At 59.0% G+C, this 19,131-nt stretch overlaps 2 protein-coding genes across 3 annotated transcripts; one reads left to right on the forward strand and one right to left on the reverse strand.

Annotated features, from left to right (window-relative positions):
• The first annotated feature begins 239 nt into the window (after positions 1-239).
• On the forward strand, positions 240-16,282 carry TSPEAR (thrombospondin type laminin G domain and EAR repeats). Of its 2 annotated transcripts, XM_052804618.1 has the most exons (13): positions 240-500; positions 3,318-3,538; positions 3,625-3,863; positions 3,989-4,079; positions 4,668-4,824; positions 5,236-5,367; positions 6,938-7,170; positions 10,076-10,262; positions 12,237-12,466; positions 12,762-12,949; positions 13,287-13,388; positions 13,680-15,288; positions 16,174-16,282. In XM_052804618.1, exons 1-12 carry the CDS (start codon positions 407-409, stop codon positions 13,831-13,833), a joined length of 2,028 nt encoding a protein of 675 aa, XP_052660578.1. In that variant the 5' UTR covers positions 240-406; the 3' UTR covers positions 13,834-15,288; positions 16,174-16,282. The 2 variants fall into 2 exon arrangements, with proteins under 2 accessions (XP_052660578.1, XP_052660577.1); XM_052804617.1 differs by lacking the exon at positions 240-500 and having other exon boundaries at positions 3,190-3,538.
• On the reverse strand, positions 15,503-17,003 carry LOC128149430 (leucine-rich repeat-containing protein 3-like). The gene has a single exon (XM_052804619.1). It carries the CDS (start codon positions 17,001-17,003, stop codon positions 16,098-16,100), a length of 906 nt encoding a protein of 301 aa, XP_052660579.1. The 3' UTR covers positions 15,503-16,097.
• Positions 17,004-19,131: the final 2,128 nt, after the last annotated feature.

Here is a 19,131-nt window from a genome sequence, read left to right on the forward strand (position 1 = left end):
ACTCCCCAAAGCCGCCTTCCAGAGGGTTGGGCAAAAGATAAAAGCTCTTCAAGGAGCTGGGACTCCTCCTCTCCCACCACGAACTTCTCATTTAAATGTCTGCGCGCAGGCTGCAGCCGGCACTGCCTCTGCGGCCGCCCCGGGGGAGCCCCCACCGGCCCCCCACCCGCCACCCCTGCCGTGCCCCCAGGGGCGATGCCCACGCAAGGGGACGGCAGAGCTGGGGCTTAGCACCCCAGAAGCAGCGAAGCAGCAGCCCAGCGTGGCACGTCCCTGAGGAGGTCGTCCCACTGGCAGACTATGCGAGAGCCCCCAGGGGAGCTGAGCCGAGCGGTGCCTGCCTGGGCACGGAGGAGCGGTCGGCAGGAGGGCCCCAGTGGATGGACCCTCTGAGGCCAGCCCCCCGATGTCGGCTCCGCTGCTGCTCTGGGTCATCCTCCTCCACTGGGCCATCGGAGGGGACTTCAACCGGGGGGGCAGGACGTGGCAGCACTGCACAGGTAGGAGCGAAGGCCGGCGGGTGGGCTGTGCCGGGAGGGAGGTGTCAAGACAGGCGTTGGCCGTGCCGGGGAAACACACCGGGACCCGTGTGCTCCCACGGATGGGATGTTCCCCACGCTGCCAGGGCAGACCCCAGATAGCGTGCTCCGTTTTGGGGGGGATACGTGGCTGCTGTGGGGTGCCCCATGTGGGGCAGCCTCTCCCTGGCAGCCCAGCCCCAGGGTTTCAGTGCCCGAGTGCCAGTGGACTGAGTCTCGGGGTGACAGCACAGCGCAATGCCTCGCGTGCTGCAGCTACCAGCATCCTGCCCGCACCCATGGGCAGTGGGTAATGGGGTCAACCCTGCGCCTGCAGCCCCCTGGCATAGCACAGGACTGGGGAGCGACCAGCCCTTCTCAGTGCCATGGGGAGAGCTGTATGCCCATCCCTGCGGCACAAGCATTGTCCCAAGTTCTGCTGGCCCTGGGGACCGATGTGTGGGGAGGGGAAGGGAAGGGCTGGAAGGAGAAGTAGAGGAGAGCCATGAAGTCCCCCCCGGAAAGTCCCTCCTGCCCTGGACTCTCCGGGGCTCCCTGTGCTCTTGCCAGACACAACCTACACCCTCTCAGCAGCAAAATGTCCCGGAAAGTTTCGGTCCCGCCACCCCCAGCCAAGGAGCTGGCAACTCCGACAGCATTTCCCGCAGGGAAGCGCCAAGAGCAGCCCGCGCCAAAGAGGGTCCCCGTCCCCTGGCCCTGCCTTCCCATCCCTGTCCCCATGCCACGCAGTCCCTGCCTGGGCAGTGAAACTTCAGCCCAGCTTTTGGGGCTGCTTGGGCCCAGGCTGTGTGTGCTTGGGGATTGTCTCGGTTTGATGGCACCTGTATTTACATTTTATTACAGCCCAGCCGGCGGTGAGAAGGAAAACTGGGAGAGATCAGAGAGTTTCTGTCCACCGCCTCCTCCCCCAGGTGCTCCGGTCTCTCCGGGGATGTCCCCGCTGTCCCCAAGCAGCCTCCGCTGGAGGGGTCCAGGGGATGTCAACGCCCCAGCATCAGCACATTTAACCAACCCTGTGTCCCTCTTGCTGGTGCCTTGCCCCAGCTCCCGGTGAAGCCCTGATGCCGTCTGGCTGTGGGCAGCCACCCTGTGGAGCAGGCAGCTGCCAGGCACGTGCACTGCCCGACCTGGGCTGAAACACTCCAGCCACTCTCCCGGCCATTAACCGCAGGCTCCGCTCTGATCGTTAGCAGCGCCTTGGTGTGGGAGGCAGATTGGGATGCACATCTTTGGGTTTAGGGATTTGGTTTTGGTTTTAGGCCTTGGTCCCTTCCCGACCCACAGCCTTGGGCACAGCCTCTGGCCCCGGCTGAGCTGTCCCCCAGCTCATCCCAGCCACCTCTGGGGCAGCTGGGGGCTCCTAAACCCCTCCGCAAATCCAAGCCTGAATTCAACTTGTGCTTTTTGCTGAGAAAAACAGGAACTGGTCATTCCCCAAGTCATGCATTTCTGAAATAAGTTGTTTCAGTTAAGCCTCCCCCACCAAGGCTGTGCTTTAGGAGCAGCTTAAACCAGCGGAGGGGCGGGCAGGGGGGACGCAGAGGTGGCAGGGTGGGAAGGACCTCGCCGGTGTCCCTGCTCCAGGCTGGATGGAGCCACACGAGCAGATTCCTCCTTGCTCTGCCCATCTGGGTTTGGGCTGGCTGGGGGTGCCTGGGGGGGCAATGCTTCCCCTCTCCAGCTGGTTTGGATTCACACACACGCCAGTCCAGCCTTGCTCACAGTTCCCTCCCTCTTAGCTCTCCCGCTGTGCCCCAGCAGCCGAGATTTATTAGTACAAATAGGAGCTAAAAGCCTGGTCTCGCTGGGGAAGGGACAGAGTCGGGGATTTTTAGTCTAGCCAAGTGCTGCTTCATCCTCTGGGCATCATCACCGAGCCCCTCTGCCCTTCACTACAGACACTGCAATCCTGCCAGGGAAGCATTCAAAAATTAAAGCTGTGAGGGTGCCAAGGCAAGGAAGGTCAGAGAAGCACCCACCGCGGGTACAGCCCTTCCCATGGCTGCCGGCACGGAGCTTGTCAAGATGTCAGACCGACGGTGACCCTGGCACTGTTACATGGGGATGGCTTTGCAGTGCCGGTGTGCAGTGCTGTTCTTCACCTGGGTGATGCCCTGGGGCTGGGCACGTTGTTTTCTTCTCTGGGGAGAGGATAATTATTTAATGAGCGGTTTTGGTGCCTGCCAGGGGAGTACGTGCCTGTGTGCAATTAGGGCTGGGTTGGGAGAGCCTGGATCGGGACTGGAGCAGGGAGCGTCGTGCCCCACCGCCCTGGGGACAGGGACGGGTGGCCACCCCATGAGCGAGCCTGCGGGCACTGGATCCCTGCCCGCTCTCCTGGCTCTGGTTGCGGTTGCTGGTGCTGGTGGATCCCGAGGAAGCTGGTGACAGCCTGGGACTGCCCAGCCAGCAGGTCCCAGCCCCAGGGTCAGCATTTGGAGCTGCATCAGTGGGACGGTTCATGCAAGTGACCCTGCACACTTGGTGTTCCTGCTGTGGGGATGGAGATGTCAGCCTTGGTGCCTGGAGGCCAAACCTTCCCTGTGTCCCCAAAGCAGGGGCTTGGCGCAGACCCTGGGCAGGGGACAGCAGGCTACTGGGACACGCTGGACCCCCTCTGCTGCTGTGGAGCCTCTGGCCAGTGCTGGAGATGGGCTGGCTGCCTTCAGCAAGCCAGGCCGCCGAGCACCCCACCTCAAGGCGGGGACGCCATCCCACAGCGGGGCAGGGTGGGATGGCTGCCACCATCGTGACATGCTCTGCTGTCTCTTGGCACAGACCTGCGCCCGCTGGACATCCTCTCGGAGGTCGTCCCCACCAGTGGGCTGGCCCGCGGCATGAGGGTGTTCCAAGTGCAGGGGGTGCGCGGTTTCCAGCTCGCTGCCTCGCGGCCTCATGCCCTGGGCTTCCCCGCCTCCCGGCTCTTCATCCACTGCGACCGCTTCCCCGAGGAGTTCTCCATCATCGTCACGCTGAGGGTCCTCAGCGTCCCTGCCAAGGTAAGTGCCGCCGGCCGGGCACAGAGCGGGCACAGCCCAGCCCTGCAGCTTACGGCACGCAGATTTGAGTCCGTGCCCTCCTGCAGAGAAATGAGTACATCTTCACGCTGATGGCAGAGGAGAGCCCCAGTGTGCTGGTGGGGCTGCGCTATGCCCCCAACAAGCTCCACTTCCTCTTCTGGAGCCAGGAGCACGCCGGCGGCTGGCAGACCCGCGTCACCTTCCCCAACGTCTCCCTCTCTGACAACCAGTGGCACACGCTTGTCCTGGCTGTCTCTGGACAGTCCTTCTCCCTGACGGTGGACTGCAGCCTCCCCAAGGACGTGTAGGTTGGGGGTGGCGGCAGGGGGGTCAGGAGGGCTGGCAGGGCGATGTTCCTCCACCAGCATCTCCTCCAGCCACCAGCAGATCCATGAAATTGTCCCCTGCCTCTTCTCTGCCCATCCGCAGGGTGGTGGAGACACCATTTCCAGCCTCTCTGTCGGTGAAGAGAGCCAGCTTCTACCTGGGCAACCGGAGGAGAAGGAAAGGCGTGTTCACGGTAGGTGCCCCATGGTGCAGGGCTTCCCAGGGGTGCTCGTGGCTAGCCATGGGGCAAGCTGCAGCCCTCTCTCAGCCCCCCTATGCTGGCAGGGCTTGGGCCATGGCACGGGTAGGGGAAGTGGCCAGGGGTCCTGCTGCTGGGCTCGATCCCCGTCCGGCTGTGGACATGCAAGGGGTGGTGTTGGCAACTGGCACTTTGTGGGACAAATTTAAGAGGACGTTGCCAGTGGTGTGGTGGCAGAAAGACAGTTGATGGCACAGTCTCGTTGATATAAAGGTTAGGGCAGTGCCTGATCCTGACCGGTAGTGAAAAGTGGAGGCGGTGAAAGCCATCTGCAGCTAACAAGCCCCTTGCCAATGCTCCCCTTGCACCAGCTGTTAAATTGTGCGGCATGGAGATTTTGGTAGGCTGAGCATGTAATGAGGATCTGATAAACGTGCGTGAGTCCCTTGGAGGCTTCCACAGCCCAGGAGGGAGGGCAACGAGCAAGAGTTGGGAGGGAAATCCAGGGCATGAATCACCTGCAGTTTCCATTTCTTGGTCTTGCTGGACTTGCTCTCCAACCTGCTGCTCCCACTTTCCCAGGGCTTGCTGAGGCAGCTTGTCCTGCTGCCAGGAGCTGATGCTACCCTTCGGATATGCACCGCCATGAACTTTAAAGTAGCGACACTCTCTGTCCCCACTGTCCTCCAGGATCTCCCCGCAAAGCCAGCGAGCAACGAGGTGCTAAAATATCCCTATGGTCAGTAACTCCTTGCGGCGCGGGCTCAATTGGCTGCCTTGCGTTTGTTGAGGAAGGATCTTTGTGTGGGGCTGGGCACCGAGCAGGAGTGGAGGGGAAGAGGGTGTCCCCAGTACCCTATGTTTCTCAATGTGCGTGTGGGATCCAGGTCCAAACCCACCTGGAGAGCCCCTGTCCATGTCCCTTGGCAGCGCTGGGCTCATGCCAGTAGCCCCACGGGCGCCAGCCCCCAGGTTTTTCTCAGCCAGTGCCTTCCCAGCTTGGTGCCAGCATGCCGTTTCCCCCGTTCTCTGGTGCCTATCATCAGGATGGGACTGGGACATCCAACCCTTCCTATGTTCACGGGGACGAGCCTTGCTGCTCCTCCATCATGTGTGCTGAGGCGCTTGCCTTGCTCCTCTCTGTGCCCAGAGACTGACACGAAGGTGACCCTGGGGTCCCGTCCACCCTGCACCAAGCAGGAGAAGGCGCAGTTCTGGTTCAATGCCTCCCGGCGAGGGCTGTACCTCTGCAACGGCAGCGCCTGGATTTCCATGCTGGAAGGTACTGGTGTGCAATGCGCTCTTGGGGTGGAGGGAGGCTCTTGCAGCAGAGGAGAAGCAGAGATTTGACCTTGACAGCACTTTGGGGTGGGAACCAAGTCAGGCAACAGCAGAATGCAGGGGCTGGGGTGTCCCCCTGCCTCTCCCCTGCTTGGCTGGGCTTTGCTTTGCTCTTGGTGCCCACATCGACACTTCCAGTGCAGCTTTGGATTCAAGCGCCTCTGTGAGCCAGCTCCCCGATCACTCACACAATGACCATGTTGTCCATCCAACTTATCCATGTTGTCCGTCCCTCCTGGGGCTTCTCCAGTCAGGAACGAGCTCCCGGTCTGTCCAAGCGGGACAGCTCAGCCCATGGAAAGCCATGCCTGGAGTGCTGGGGTGCTCCCTGCTGTGGGGCCCCAGAGGTGCAGGTGCTCCCAGTGCCAAAGCACTTGCGGGTGTACAAGAAGGAGCAAAAAGACTCATCAGCTGCCAGATATACCAGAGGGAGCAATGGGAGGGTGGCGGAGGCAGGTCCCCATGTCATCCTAGCTCTGGTGGCCTTCATGCAGAAAATAATGGGGCAACATTGGAGCAAGAAGGTGGCAAAGCAACCAGAGCCTGGAGGGATGGACGTTATTTGATAACGAAATGGATTTTGCCCACTGGCACTCTCCCACTTGCTCCAGGCAGTCTGCCCAGGATCCCTGGTGAGGACGTGGAGGACGGAGCATGCCTGCAACCCAGCCGTCCTTCCCCCCCTGCCGGGGTTTTTCTTATGCTAGCACCCACATGGTGGGTTTGGATGAGCCATTTGCTCCCCACAGGAGCTGGCAGTGGGTGGACTCCCTATCATTCCCTACCTCTGGAAGTCATCAGACTTGGCACTGTGTCCTTGTTTTCCCAAGGAGATCTCGTGCCAGGATCTTGCTGACCTGCACCACTTGGTGCCACCAGCACTGGCCCTTCTTGTAGCCCTTCTCCTGCCATTTGTCCCTTCCAGTGCCCACCCATTCGCCGTTGGGACTGTTCCATTCTAATTTCTGGCATTAATTGTGTCTAAGTCTTCCCTAACTTCTTCCAGAGCTCATGCTGACTCCAGCCAGAGAAAACATCTGGCGCTGGGCTGCCACACCTGCAGGTGGGTGCGGGTTAACCCGGCTCATCTCAGCAGCCCAGGCCCTTTTGCTGTAGGTCTCTTCCTCTCCTCCCCGTTCTCTTTAGGATAAATATATCAGCCTACTTTGTAAGATGCAATCAAAATCCATGGCATGTCATTCTTCCCCCCTCCCAGAGGAGACTTCCCGGCAGAGCATTTTGCAGCCCTGCCCTCCGCCGGAGAACAGGCAGGGGTGGATGGGGCTGGATGTGTTGCTGAATGAGATGGAGTCAGGCCTTTTACCACATGCTTGGGTTTTGGCCCTGCATCACCAGCAACACCAGGACCTTCATTCCCCCCCAACCCCCGGCCGTAAAGCTCCATACATCAGCAAGCACCACAGAGCCAGCTCCACTATGCAACGTGGAGACCCTCTCCAGGCAAGGTCATCTGGTTTTAACCTCATGCCTCTTTTTTTGTGGTCTCCTAGTCAAACAAAGGCTGGACTATTTGGAGGAGTACCAGAACCTGGTGACCAACTCTGAGACAATGGGTGTTGAGGTCTTCACCATCCCCAAGGTGGGACTGTTTGCAGCCACTGCCAACCGGTACACCGCCCCGGGATCGGCCATCTATAAGTGGACCAACGGGAAGTTTGTGCCCTACCAGAACATCCCCACCTACCAAGCTCAGTCCTGGAAGTATTTCACTATAGGAAAGAAGGTAAGTCTGCCTGGAAGGTTATTTCTGTGCCTTCATATTTCAGTATAGTAAACTGCAATTGCCCAACACCAGCTTCTCCTCTGAAGCCCCGAGTCTCGGGCAGGGTTTAGGGGGTGAATCTTTCTCTCTTCTCTCTTTGATGGGGTGACACTGATACATGTGTTCAGCCAGTAAGGGTCTGTCCTAGGGACTGCTGGCTGATCTGTGGGCTACCCTCTGTGTATACTATTTTTGCTGAGAAACAACCACAGCCACCCAGGCCATTTTCAGCAACTGATGCTGGCAGCATCCGGAGTGCTCAGATCTCTTCCCCAGGGATCTCCAGGATGTCTGCGAGGTCAGCCTCCAAAGCCAGCTGTTGGATCTGGATCCTGCCATGTGCTGGGGTTCATTTCTAGCAGGCTCTGCCTGTTCCTGCCTCAGATGTAGTGAGTGCCAGTGTCAAAATGTCCTTCGTGCAGAGTACAGAGCCTGGCCTGGGTGTGCTCATAGTGCAGCCTCCACGCTGGTGCAAAGGCTGATTCCCCCGCCCCAGAAAGCAGGTTTTGCTGCAGTTCCTATCTGGCACTGTGAAGTGAGGCAGGGATCACCCCAGGCAGCAGCTGTGGCATTGCTCTCAGGGACATGCAGCTCCTGACATGTGAGCACAGAGAGCAAAGCCCTCACTGAGGTCTGACTGTGGTGGGTGTCCGGCCATGTAGAAGGTCCACTCTGGTCTCAGAGATCTACCCGTGGTCTTAGAGAGCCATCGGAGCCCATAGCTCCCTCCTGAGACCCACCGAGTCCAAGCTTCTGTGTTTTTAAGCCCTCTTGCTTTTAAATCATTCCAGGACTTTGGAGCCATCTCTTCTCCCCTGGGCAATCTGCCATGGGACTTCTGCCTGGTTTCTCTCCCTGGGGAACTATTTATCACTTTGTGAGGAGCCCTGGGCAAGACCAACAAACATCTGCTGAGAGCCAGCTCTGTGCAGAGCTCCCAGGGGTGTTGGGATTGTTTTGTCTCTGGCATGACCTGTTCTGGCTTTGTGACCAGATGCTACACACCGTGGCTGCAGGGCTCCCCCATCATAAGCCAGTGCTCCAGGGTACAGAGGGATGGGCAGAAGTCCTGCCTCCAGGCTTGGTGGTACTGACAGCCCTGCTGTTTGGATTCAAATGGGCCACATCCCCTGTTACCTGCCTGACGGTGGGGTCCTGCAGAAAACCTGGTCAACCCCTGAAAATGCAGCTGTGTTGCAAAACTGGCTTTGGGCTGGGAGCATGCCTGCCATCCCCAGCGCTGTGCCCACTCTGCAAAGCGGCTGCACCCCCACAGGCAGGAGACAGCAACATCCTCGGCTGGGTTTATCTGCTGATAGGAACCACGTTGAGGCTCCCCAGTGTTAGGCTGGACCCACAACATCCCCTTGCAGTGACGGCTGTGGGGGCAGAGAAGATGACCAGCCTGGGATGTCCCAACTCCCTGTGGTTCCCACATGGCAAAGCACCTGTGTTGGTGCTCGCCAAGGCTCAAGTGCTCTGGGTTTGCCTTCAGGTCTTCACTGAGAAAAACTTACTCAGATTTGCTAGGCAGGATGACCTCTCTCCTGCACAGCTTGGGGCAGGTTTTCTAGCTGGGGCTAGCTCAGAATGGCTGGTGACAGAGGCAGACACCCTGAGTGCAGCTGCCCATGCTTGGCACATTTCTGCATGGAGATGATAACCAGATAATTGTTGCACCAGCAGCAGTACAGACCTCTCCATTTAGCCCAGGTTCCTCACACACGTTGCAGGTGGGATGAACCTCTGGAGGTGCCAGCACCTTGTTACTGCACCAGGACCTGCTGATGCTCTGCCAGGATGGGGTGAAGAGCCCCAGAGGGAAGTGTCGGGGTCTCTTGGTGGCTCCTGCCAATGGAGAGCAAGGGACCACAGGTTCCTGAGTTGCGGAGTTGGATCCAGGCTTTTCTCTTCCCTCCGAAGCTACATTTCTGGAGATGCCCTGAAGAGACTCCCTGGACTAGGGCTCGCAGCGAGAGCTGCCCAGCGCTGCAGTTGCACCTTCCCTGGAGGGATGTGTGGACCCAGCACAGGCCGCTGAGGGGGAAAGGTCTCCATCCTCAGGGGTGGCTGAGCCTCAGCTGGACGAAGTCCCAGGCTGGTGCTGGCAGGGTCTTGTGCTGGGTGGGAGGCAGGAGACCATCCCCACTGACTGTTTTCTGCTTGTGGGCTGTGTCCCTGTGCTTCTTTGTGGCCCAGACTGGGGCATAACCTCTGCCATTCCATATGAACCACGCCGGAGAGGCGGAGCTAGCATGCCACACTGCATGCTCCCATGAGCTTGGATGCGCTCCCTGCCTTGCGCAAACCCATCTCTGCTGCTGCACACTTGCCCCTGACACTCACAAGGGGGTTTTCTTGGTGTGGAAAATGTTTTGCCTCAGGGAATCGTCATCATCGTTATTATCGTATTATAATCACATCTGCGATTTTTCTTCTGAACAACCTTTCCTTATGAGGAAGGTTTGGTAGCTTGGACCCCTCCCCTCCCTCCCAGCCTGTTTCGCCAGAACAGCCATGCTCCCCATCTACAGGGCTGGTGGGGCATGAGCGGCCGCAGCACGGCTCTCCTTCCTCTTGACCCTGAGGCTGTGGCTCTGCGGGCAGTGGGCTTTGCTGCTGCTGTGCACAAAGAGACCCACGGGCCACTGGGCCCCTGTCCTCCTATTTGGGTGCACTGTGCTGCTTGGGGGCTGCTCAGGGACCCCAGCCAACCAGGGCCATCTTGCCCCACACCAGCCACCTCGGACCCTGGCCCCACATCCCATGGGTGCCTCCCCCACCCATCCCGTCTTCACCCTGCCCATGCTTGTCCGCACCCCTTTGAGAGGAGAAAACCAAGATGTCCTGGCTTGTTATTTTTCAGATCTTCCTAGCAGTGGCTAATTTTGAGCAGAATGACAGGGGTCAGGAGTTCTCTGTAATATACAAGTGGAGCCGCAGGAAAGAGAAATTCATCACGTACCAGAGGATCACCACGCACAGCGCTAGGGACTGGGAGGCATTTGTCATTGAGGGAGAGGCTTTCCTCGCAGTGGTCAACCACAGAGAAGGTACCCAGCCCTTATATTCCCTACCGGCCCGGCTTAGCCGGGGCAGGCAGCCCTGGGGTGATGGTGGGGACCACGGCACCCCGCTGCAGGCACCCGGCTCGAGAGCATCCTCCCATTGCCATGGAAACACTGCAGCTCCCTGTGCATCCTCTGCCAGCATGCAGGGCAAAGCCGGGGAGTCAGTGCACGCAGCTCAGAGTGTGGTGTCCCTCAGGAAGCCCGAGCCCTTGCAGACCCTCTCATTTTAGGAGAGAAAAGCACTCGGGGAAGTAGCTGACATGGTCCCCCTCTGGGTTTCTGACTGCAGGGGACAGGGACAGGAGTGGGGACGGTGTCTTTGCTGAATGTCTCCACTTCTTTTCATTTGTTTCCCCAATGCTACATAACGTGGTGAACATGGTGAGGTGGTGAGGGCAGCTGTCTGGGTTTGCAGGGGCTAAGCCTTTTGAGAAGCCAAAGCCTTGGCCTTGTGGGCACACAGGAAACTGAGGGAAGCTGAGTGAGAGCCTGCCGACATCCCTCCCTCCCTGGGCACCCTGCAGACATGATCCAGCCTCGTTCCCCTCCCAGGCCATGAGTTGTTCTGCACTGGGGGGGTGCACCCCTCAGCACAAGGGATGAATGGGTCAATACCACAGCCCCGGCTCTCCAGGATGCTCCTAGCTGGGTTCAGATTCTGGGCCAGTGCGCTTCTTCCCTGCCATCAGGGCTGGCTCCTGGGGCATCCACTCCTCTTGCACCAGGCTCAAAGCTGGTGGCAGGTTGCTTGGGCTAGAAGCTCCCCGTGTGACCTGTTAGACCCCACCATGGCCAGTTTGGATGAGACCTACTCCCGTGGCAGTGGCAGCAGAAAGGTCCCTTCGCTGGCCATGCACATCATGCAGGGGTTAAGACCATCATGGCCAAGCCAAACTGGGGATGTTCCCCTTAGGGGGTGTTGGAGGGTCGGTCCCTGAAGAGCTGCCACTTATCCACATGGCCATTTCCCACACTCCCTGCAGCCCTTCTTGCCAAAGGCTCTTCCATTGCAATGAGGATTGCCCATAAAGCCATTAACACGTGGTCCTGCTGCTGCCCAGCCAACAGAAACACCAGTGGGACCAAGTGGAGTACAGCAGTGCTTAGTGAGTGTGGGGCTGGTGGTGCTCCTCTCCTGTCCTGATGAAGCCAGCTCTTTATTAGAAGAACGTCTCTGGCTGGAGGGGTCATGCCAGGCTGGAGGTGCAGAAAGGTTTTTAGCTTTAAAGCCAGCTGGGTCCCACACAGACACGAGGTTGAGATGCTTCAACAGAGCCCAGGAGCTGCATGGAGCATGTGCTTTGGTGCTGGTGGGCCCAGCCCGAGTGCTCAGCACAGGGCAGGCTTTGGGCTGCAGCATCCCCTCCCTCTTTCTGGAGTTCATGCTATCAGCGGGGATCAGCACATGGAGGTCCCTGGCCAGCTCCAGTGCTCAGGAGCTGATTACAGGGACTTAGCAAAGGAGAGCTGAAAAAAATCAGTGCGGTGCCCTTCCAGCTGTGGCCCCCCTCCCAGATGTGCAAGCTTGTGTACGAAGGGTGACGGCAGCCCATGATGTTCATAGCTTAGAGATTTGGCTGGGACTGGCCCCACAACACATGGCCACCCTGTGGGACAGCCAGCAGAGCTTGGCCGCCCTGGGATGCTGGCACGGTGCCTCTGGTGTGCTGCTCATGTGGGGAGATGGCACCCTCCCATCCCTCCTCTGCCAGGGGCTGCCATGAAGCTGCTACAACATGCTTGGGAACAAGCTGCCAGCGTGTTCAATGGGGATGGAGGCTCTAGGTGGGGATGGAGGCTCTTGAGTCTCTTTGGCTACTTCTTGGGGAGCAATCGGTCACTAGCAACCAGCTGGCAAATATTTGTGTAGCTGAACCTGTTTCTGGGTCTTGTTTCTTATGTGAGCCAGGTATTCCTTTTCCTCATGGTGCACGTCTGTCTGTCCATCTCCCCCAGGGAATAACCACAACATAGACAGCGTGATATACAGGTGGAACCCCAGGACAGGGCTGTTTGAAACCAACCAGACCATCCCTACCTCTGGAGCCTACGACTGGGAATTTTTCACCATCGGGCCATATTCCTTCCTGGCTGTGGCTAACACATTCAATGGCACATCCACTAAGATCTACTCGCACATCTACATCTGGCTCAGTGGCTCTTTCCAGCTCTTCCAGTCTATCCTGGTAAGGCTTGGTCACTGATCAAATTCTACTCCTTGGTCCTCCCTCTGGGTTTAGACAAGCCAGGGAATAATTACAGAGACAGATGCTCTTCAGTCCTCTAGAAAGGTAGTGATAGTTTCCCACTGATTCTCCCATAGGGACTGAGAGAGCGAGGTTTATTTTTTTCCTTGGAGTGTTTTAGCAGTGGATAACTTCCCTGCCATGCCTCCTGCAGGTTCCCCACACACCTTGCAGCATCCTTGGCTTACAAAGGCTTGTCCACATCTAGCTTCTCATGGGGCTTCCTTCCCCACAGACTTTTGGTGCTGCTGACTGGGAGGTCTTCAGTATCGGAGACAGAGTCTTCCTGGCTGTTGCAAACAGCCACAGCTATGACAGTGGGATGCCAGCACCCTCTAACTTCTATGCCATCAACTCCTCCATCTATGAGCTCAACATCACTGCCCAGATGTTTGTCAAATTCCAGGACCTCCTCACCTACAGGTACCTGTGCAAAGAGTCAGGGTGCTCCTCAGTCCCCTGAACAACCTGGAGGTCTCCTCAAGGGTTCATGCAGGCTTGCATGCTGCCAGGGACCAAGACGGGTGGGGAGGGCAATGGGTGACAGGTCCTTGGCACCAAATCCCTGTGGGAGCTAGGAGAAGGCCCTGGATTTGGGAACAAGGGTGGATTTCCTTTCAGGAGCAGCCTGGGAATAGCGGGGTTTTCTGTGTATCATCAGGGTGGCAGAGATTGGGGTGGGGTGGGCTCAGCCCCACGGACACGCAGCCCCTTCCTTGGCTGGCCACCTCACCTGCCCCTCCACTTGCTTCATCCCCAGTGCCCTGGACTGGGAGTTCTTCTCGGTGGGAGACGACTCTTTTCTGGTGGTGGCAAACTCCTTTGATGGCTTCACCTTCTCTGTTAACAGTATTATCTACAGGTACTGCTGTGGGAGGAGGGCAGGGTTGCGTGGTTGGGTGGAACGACTCTGCCGGGAGCCCAGCACGGGGGCAACCTCTGTGGGTGCTGGTGCATCTGCCCAGGGAGGACAGATAGCACTGCTCCCTGTTTCTGGGGAGGTTTCTGGGCAGGAATGAGAAGGCCCAGTGAGGGACATCCCACCCTGAGCCACATCGGGGAGGTGGGAGATGCCAGCTCCACGGCTCAGCTTTCCTGCCCCCCTTTCATGTGCCCAGCTTGTGCCCAAGAGCTTACTGCCCTCCCCATGCAGGTGGCAAGGCTATGAAGGCTTCGTAGCAGCTCACCACCTCCCCACTGTTGGCTGTAGAGACTGGGAGGCATTTCACACCGTCGAGGGCTCCTACCTCCTCTACTCTAGTGCCAAGGAGCCGCTTTCCAAGGTGCTCAAGCTGAAAACCACCTGAGGTGGCTGAGACACTCAGCTCATCACCAGGATCGGGACGAGCTGGGCATTGAGGTGAAGATGGACCACAGAGCCCAGGAATGGCTGCAGCATGAGCCCTGCAGCTGGCTGGTTGTGCTCTCCGCAGGAGGGGGAGGGGGAGGAGGAAGGGAGCACCAGGGCTCCCTGCAGCCTTGTGCATGGGCTGGCAAAGGGGCTGTGATCCTGCTTTGGTGCTGTTTCTTCTGGGCAAGCTCTCCTGCCATGCTCCAGAGCCATGTCCTACCCAGGGTGCCTGGCACCCAGGTGCTTCCCCAGGCTCACCAGATGCTGGCGCTTGGCAGTCTCCAGCCAGGAGGGACCCAGAGCTGCTGTTGGTTGTGGCCAGAGCTTGCACAAAGCCAGGGAAGAAAGGAACTGAGCAGAGCGTGTGCTGCCAGGGTGGGTGTGTGGCATGGGGAGAAAATGGCAAGTAAGAAATTGGGGAAAAAGATGGCTTCGGACTTGGCACTGGCTGCCCAGCACCTGGGGCTGTGGCACTGCTGAGGACCCATCTGGTTTGACATTGCATGCAACATTTTGTGTCCCTCTTTGGTGGCCTTGCCACCCCATCCCGCTGCCATGGATGCCTGCCCACCCTCCCGCTCCGCCGTGGCTGGTTTTGATCATCCTCACCAAGTGACATATATATATTGTACAAATCCATAGATATGTACAAGGACCATTGCCAGTCCTTGCACTTCTTTGCATGAGGTCAGTGACTCCTGAGCAAACCTGCTGTGCATTGAGACCAATCCAGCTACCACGGGCATGGGAAAGACCCAAAACCGCTCCAGGTGAAACTGTGGCCTCTTTTCTTTTCCTCGCCTTTGTCTGGGGGACTCTTTTGCTTAACCAGCGCTCTAATAAACTGTGTGCACCCAGCCTTCGTCCCACGCACAAACTGCAGGTACCCGAGCTGCTCTGCCAATGGCAGAGGCTTCCCTCCACTCAACAAGCCACCCTCGAGCGAGACAGGGCCATGTCCATGGTCATAGGTGGCCCACGAGGACAAGGTGGCCCTGAGCACAGTGAGGTTCTGGGGTGAGGGTGCCCCTCTGCCTCCCCCCGCCTGGGACCCTCTCCCCACTGGCCCAGAGCATCGTTCAGCCTTCCCCGGCCCGGGGTTTCCCACTGGGGCTGGGCCACCCACCCTGGCGCTGGGGAGCCCACAGGAGGTGCCAGCCCCCCAAGAATGGGCTGGGGAGGACACGACCTGAGTGGCCCTGGGGTCCGGGCCTGGGAGAGCAGCCACAAGCAGCCCCTGCAGACCTTCCTCCTCTCCCAGCCCAGCCGCGGGTGCAGCTGGCTCTGCCAGGAAGGACCATTTCTTGCTTATGAAACAAGGCAGAACTCGATTTGCTTCCATCGTGCTGAGCCACAAGCAGTGTCTCTAATTCGGCCCTGAGGAAGGGCAACATAAGGCAAAACGTACCAGGTGAAGGGCAGAGGCACCATTTAGCCAGCTGGCCCCTGCTTGAGGCAGGCTCGGGTAAGGGTGGAGGGGATGTAATGTGATGGGAGTCGAGCTGGTACATTGAATTTAGGCTTGTCTATTGTGGGAGAGATTGAATTAGGACAAGTGCAACCCCCTCGAGCACCACTGCCCTCCCCGGACACCTGGCTCCCAGTGCAGCACAGACCCTGAGGGCTTTTCCTATGTGCAGGCTTTATTGAGAAATCAAAGGTTTGGGAGCTTACCCCCGGGTTGCTGGTGGCAGGCAGAGGCTGCTGAGATGCTGCGCGGGAGCTGGGGGCTGATGTCCTGCTCTCTGCAAGGCCGGTCCCTCACTGGAGCCAGGACAGGGTGACCCCACTGCACAGAGTGACCCATCCCTCTGCACCCCAGGCTCCAGGGACCTCTAGGCCCTATGAAAGCCCCCTCCCCCAGTCTGTCTCTGCCCCATGGGCTTGTTCTCTTTAAACCACATGGATCGCAAGCATGTGGCTGGGGCTGCTTTCCCTGCGAGCCCAACTCTGGCAGGGGAGAAGGGGTCTGCATGGGGGGGTGTTCCTCCCTGGGAACATGGGCTCCATTGACAGGTCTGCATGGGGTGTCCCCAGCATCCCTACCCCATGTCATTTGCTCACGCTCAGTCCAGCATTGCTGGGGAGGGGCAAAGTCAGTGGCACTCATTTGCAGGACTGGAGCAAGCACTGGAAAATCCCATAGAGAAGCTTAGAAGCCCACCAGGTTGCCACTGGCTCCCTGCAAAGAAGCTGGGAACAGGGCACCCCAATCCTGTGCTACAGGGCAGTGCTGGTGGTCTCTGCATGGCCCTGGGTGCTCGGCAGTGACTTCAGGTAATCAACATGCTTGCAGGTGTCCTCTCGATTGTGCCGGACATAGCAGATCACATAGACGATGACCATGGCGAACCAGCCGAACATGGTGATGAACATGGCCACGTCCGTGGTCCTCTGACGCACGCTGCAGAAGTTGACGCCGGCATCCAGAACCTGGAGCAGTGGTTTGCCCACATACTCCTCGCGTGGGGCTGTGTGGCAGGTGATGTCCTGGACGGAGTCAGGGTCCAGCCGTGCCTCCCACAGCACCTCCTGCAAGGCACACTCACAGTGCCAGGGGTTGTTGGCCAGCCGGAGCTTCGCATTAAGTGCCAGCAAGGCCTCCTTGGGAATGCTGCGGATGCGGTTGCTGGAGAGGTCGAGGGTACGCAGCCCAGCAGCCACCCCTTTGAAAGCTGCCCTGTCGATCTTCTCAATGGCGTTCCTGGAGAGATCAAGTTCCTCCAGGTGGGAGAGGTGCCTGAAGGCATTGCTAGGGATCCTGGTGATGCTGTTGGCGTCTAACTTGAGGAACACTGCGTCTTTGGGGATGTCCTTGGGGATCTCCTCCAAGTGCCGAGAGCTGCAGAGGACAGCCTTTGCCCCTGCTCGCTCTGTGCATTGGCAGCTCGGGGGGCAGGAGCTGCCCCAGGGGACGCACAGCAAGAGACAAAAGAAAGCTTGGGCGACGCTGGCTGCCGGCGTGGGTGTGAGGGTCATCTTGCACCCAGCCAGCTCGGCATGGCTGCTGGTGATTCCCCGGAGGCTGCAGCAGCTCCTGGGCAGCAGGGCGGCTGCTCTGCGATCCCGCAAAGCCTCTCCCATTGCTGGAGGAAAGCGGTGGGTGGAGGGGATATGACACGGCATTATTTCCTGGAATACCACTTACGTCTCATGTGTAATGTGCCCTGGCAAAGCAGTGAGAGGCTGGGCTCAGGAGCCCAGAAAACAAGGGCAGAATGATACTGGCTACCATCTTTTCCAGGACAGCTTAATTTGGTTTAAGATTAATTATACCTGGACATAGAGCTGCAGAGATTAAACCTTCCCCCCCCCCCCATCTCAGCACAGACCGCCCAGGCAGGCAAAGGGTGCTGCAGGATGGGGGTGTCGAGACTGGCATGGGGCCTGCGAGCCTCTGCCCCAGCCTGCTGCCAGTTTCCACATGGGATGCGGTGATTTGCTGCTGGAGAACAGCAGCAGTAAATTCCTATCTATCTCACCGACCCTGAGTGTTAAAAAAAAAAAGATGAGTCAGACTCCCCGGATCATCAGACTGGCTTAATCACCACCGGGTTTTTAAATAACAAAATGTGGAGTTCTTTTGCTTTCCCCATCTGGTCCATGAGCTGGTACAAGTCACGTTTCCAAGGGTTTTGCCAAAGCTGGGGTTTGGAGGTGACTTCGTTTTTTAAAGTAAACAAAGTGTATGGTTTAACAGCCTGACTCCTGGAGCTGGAGCTTAAGAGAGGAGCCACTGACTATCACAGTAAAGGGGGTGATCTGGGAACCCCAAGGGCCACCCCAGCCCTGCTGGGGATGAGGCAGGAGGTGAAGCAGGTGGGTCTTCTTTCCTCTGCCCTTTGGTGCTACTCACACCTCTCCTGCTGCCTTGGTCAGGCTGGGAGGGGAAGAGATCCCCATGGGGGGGGGGGGGGAAGTTCGGGGGTGGGACCCTGGCAGGCCCAGGGAGCCTTTCACCCGGGAATGAAATTATCCATGGTGCCAGCTGGGCACCACATCATTATCCCTCTGGTACCAGCATCCTTCTGATAATGGCATCCCCCTGGTAACAGCATCCCTTAAGTACCAGCATCTCTTAGGTATGAGCAACCTCAGGGTACCACCCGGGGGATGCTCATGCTTGGGGGATGCTGCCAGCAGACCTGCTCAGGGGTGTGGGACTGTGCAGTGGACTTTTCCAGGGGAGGTTAAATCACGCTGCCGGGGAATCTCTCTGGCCCTACAAATGGTCCCGGGGTCTGCCAACCCAGTCTCTCCGGGGGAAGCAAAGATGCGCTTCGCGATGCCGGTTCCCACCCCCTGCCCGAGCCTGCTCCCGGCCCTGGCAGGGCTCTGAGGGGCCGCAGCCGCCCCCCACCGTGTGCTTGCGGAGCGGGGGTGGGTGATGCCCAGCCCCGACCCGCTCTCACGCCCGGGCCGGGGACCGGGGGAGCCGGACCTGCCCGGCGAGGGGTTTGGGGAGCCGGGGCCCCACTGGGCTTCGCGCAGCAGAACAGTCCCCCCCTTCCCCCCCGCCTCCTGGAGTCCCGGGGGTCCCTTACCGGCTCCAGCTCCGGCTCCGGCTCCGGCTCCGATCCGACCTGTTGCTGCGGCTGCTCCTGCCGGGGCCCCCGGGACGGACGGTCCCCGCCTCGGCGGCACCGGGCGGTGCAGAGGCGGTGCGGGGGAGACGGGATCGGGGGGGGGATCGGGGGGTGCCCTGTGACAAGGAGACCGCTGGACCGGGGCGGTGGGGCCACCCAGGCAGCACAGCCACGGGTGCTGTGGGCGAGCGGCTGCTTGGAGCCCTTTTGTGCTGTAATTGAGTGATGCTAATTAGGTTTCAGCAATTCTCCTTAGGCTGTGGCTGCTGCTCGTCGGTTCGGGGCTGCAAAGCTTTCTCAGCCGTTGTAAGGCAGGATTGCCTCTTCCCTCCCCAGCTGTGCCCCCCGCCTGGCCCTCCCTGCGCCTGCGCTGGCTCTCGGCTGAGCACAGTGATGGAAGACCACAAGCGGTCATCGAGCAGGCCAAGAGCAATGGGAGAAGGTAGTGTGCCATCGCCTTGGCACACAGCTTGCTTTCCAGCACCTCCTCACATTGACTCCAAACGTGTCAAGTCATCTCTGCAGCCAGCGTTGCGGGGGGGGGGTGTGTGAGTCTGCGAGCAAAGTGAGTTCGTGCAACAAGACTGGGGGTGGGAATGCTCAAACTGGGCTTGTCCTGGAAGTGCGCTCCAAGCATTGCCTCCAGGAATGGCCCCTGGTTAAACAGC

This window comes from Harpia harpyja, chromosome 12, assembly GCF_026419915.1.
Source record: "Harpia harpyja isolate bHarHar1 chromosome 12, bHarHar1 primary haplotype, whole genome shotgun sequence".
NCBI lineage: Eukaryota > Metazoa > Chordata > Aves > Accipitriformes > Accipitridae > Harpia > Harpia harpyja.

Coding starts and splice junctions, on each gene's coding strand:
- TSPEAR (XM_052804618.1), top strand. CDS start 407: ATGTCGGCTCCGCTGCTGCTCTGGGTCATCCTCCTCCACTGGGCCATC. Junction 3,539..3,624: donor TCCTCAGCGTCCCTGCCAAG/GTAAGTGCCGCC, acceptor GCCCTCCTGCAG/AGAAATGAGTACATCTTCAC. Junction 4,825..5,235: donor GGTGCTAAAATATCCCTATG/GTCAGTAACTCC, acceptor CTCTGTGCCCAG/AGACTGACACGAAGGTGACC.
- LOC128149430 (XM_052804619.1), bottom strand. CDS start 17,003: ATGCCGTGTCATATCCCCTCCACCCACCGCTTTCCTCCAGCAATGGGA.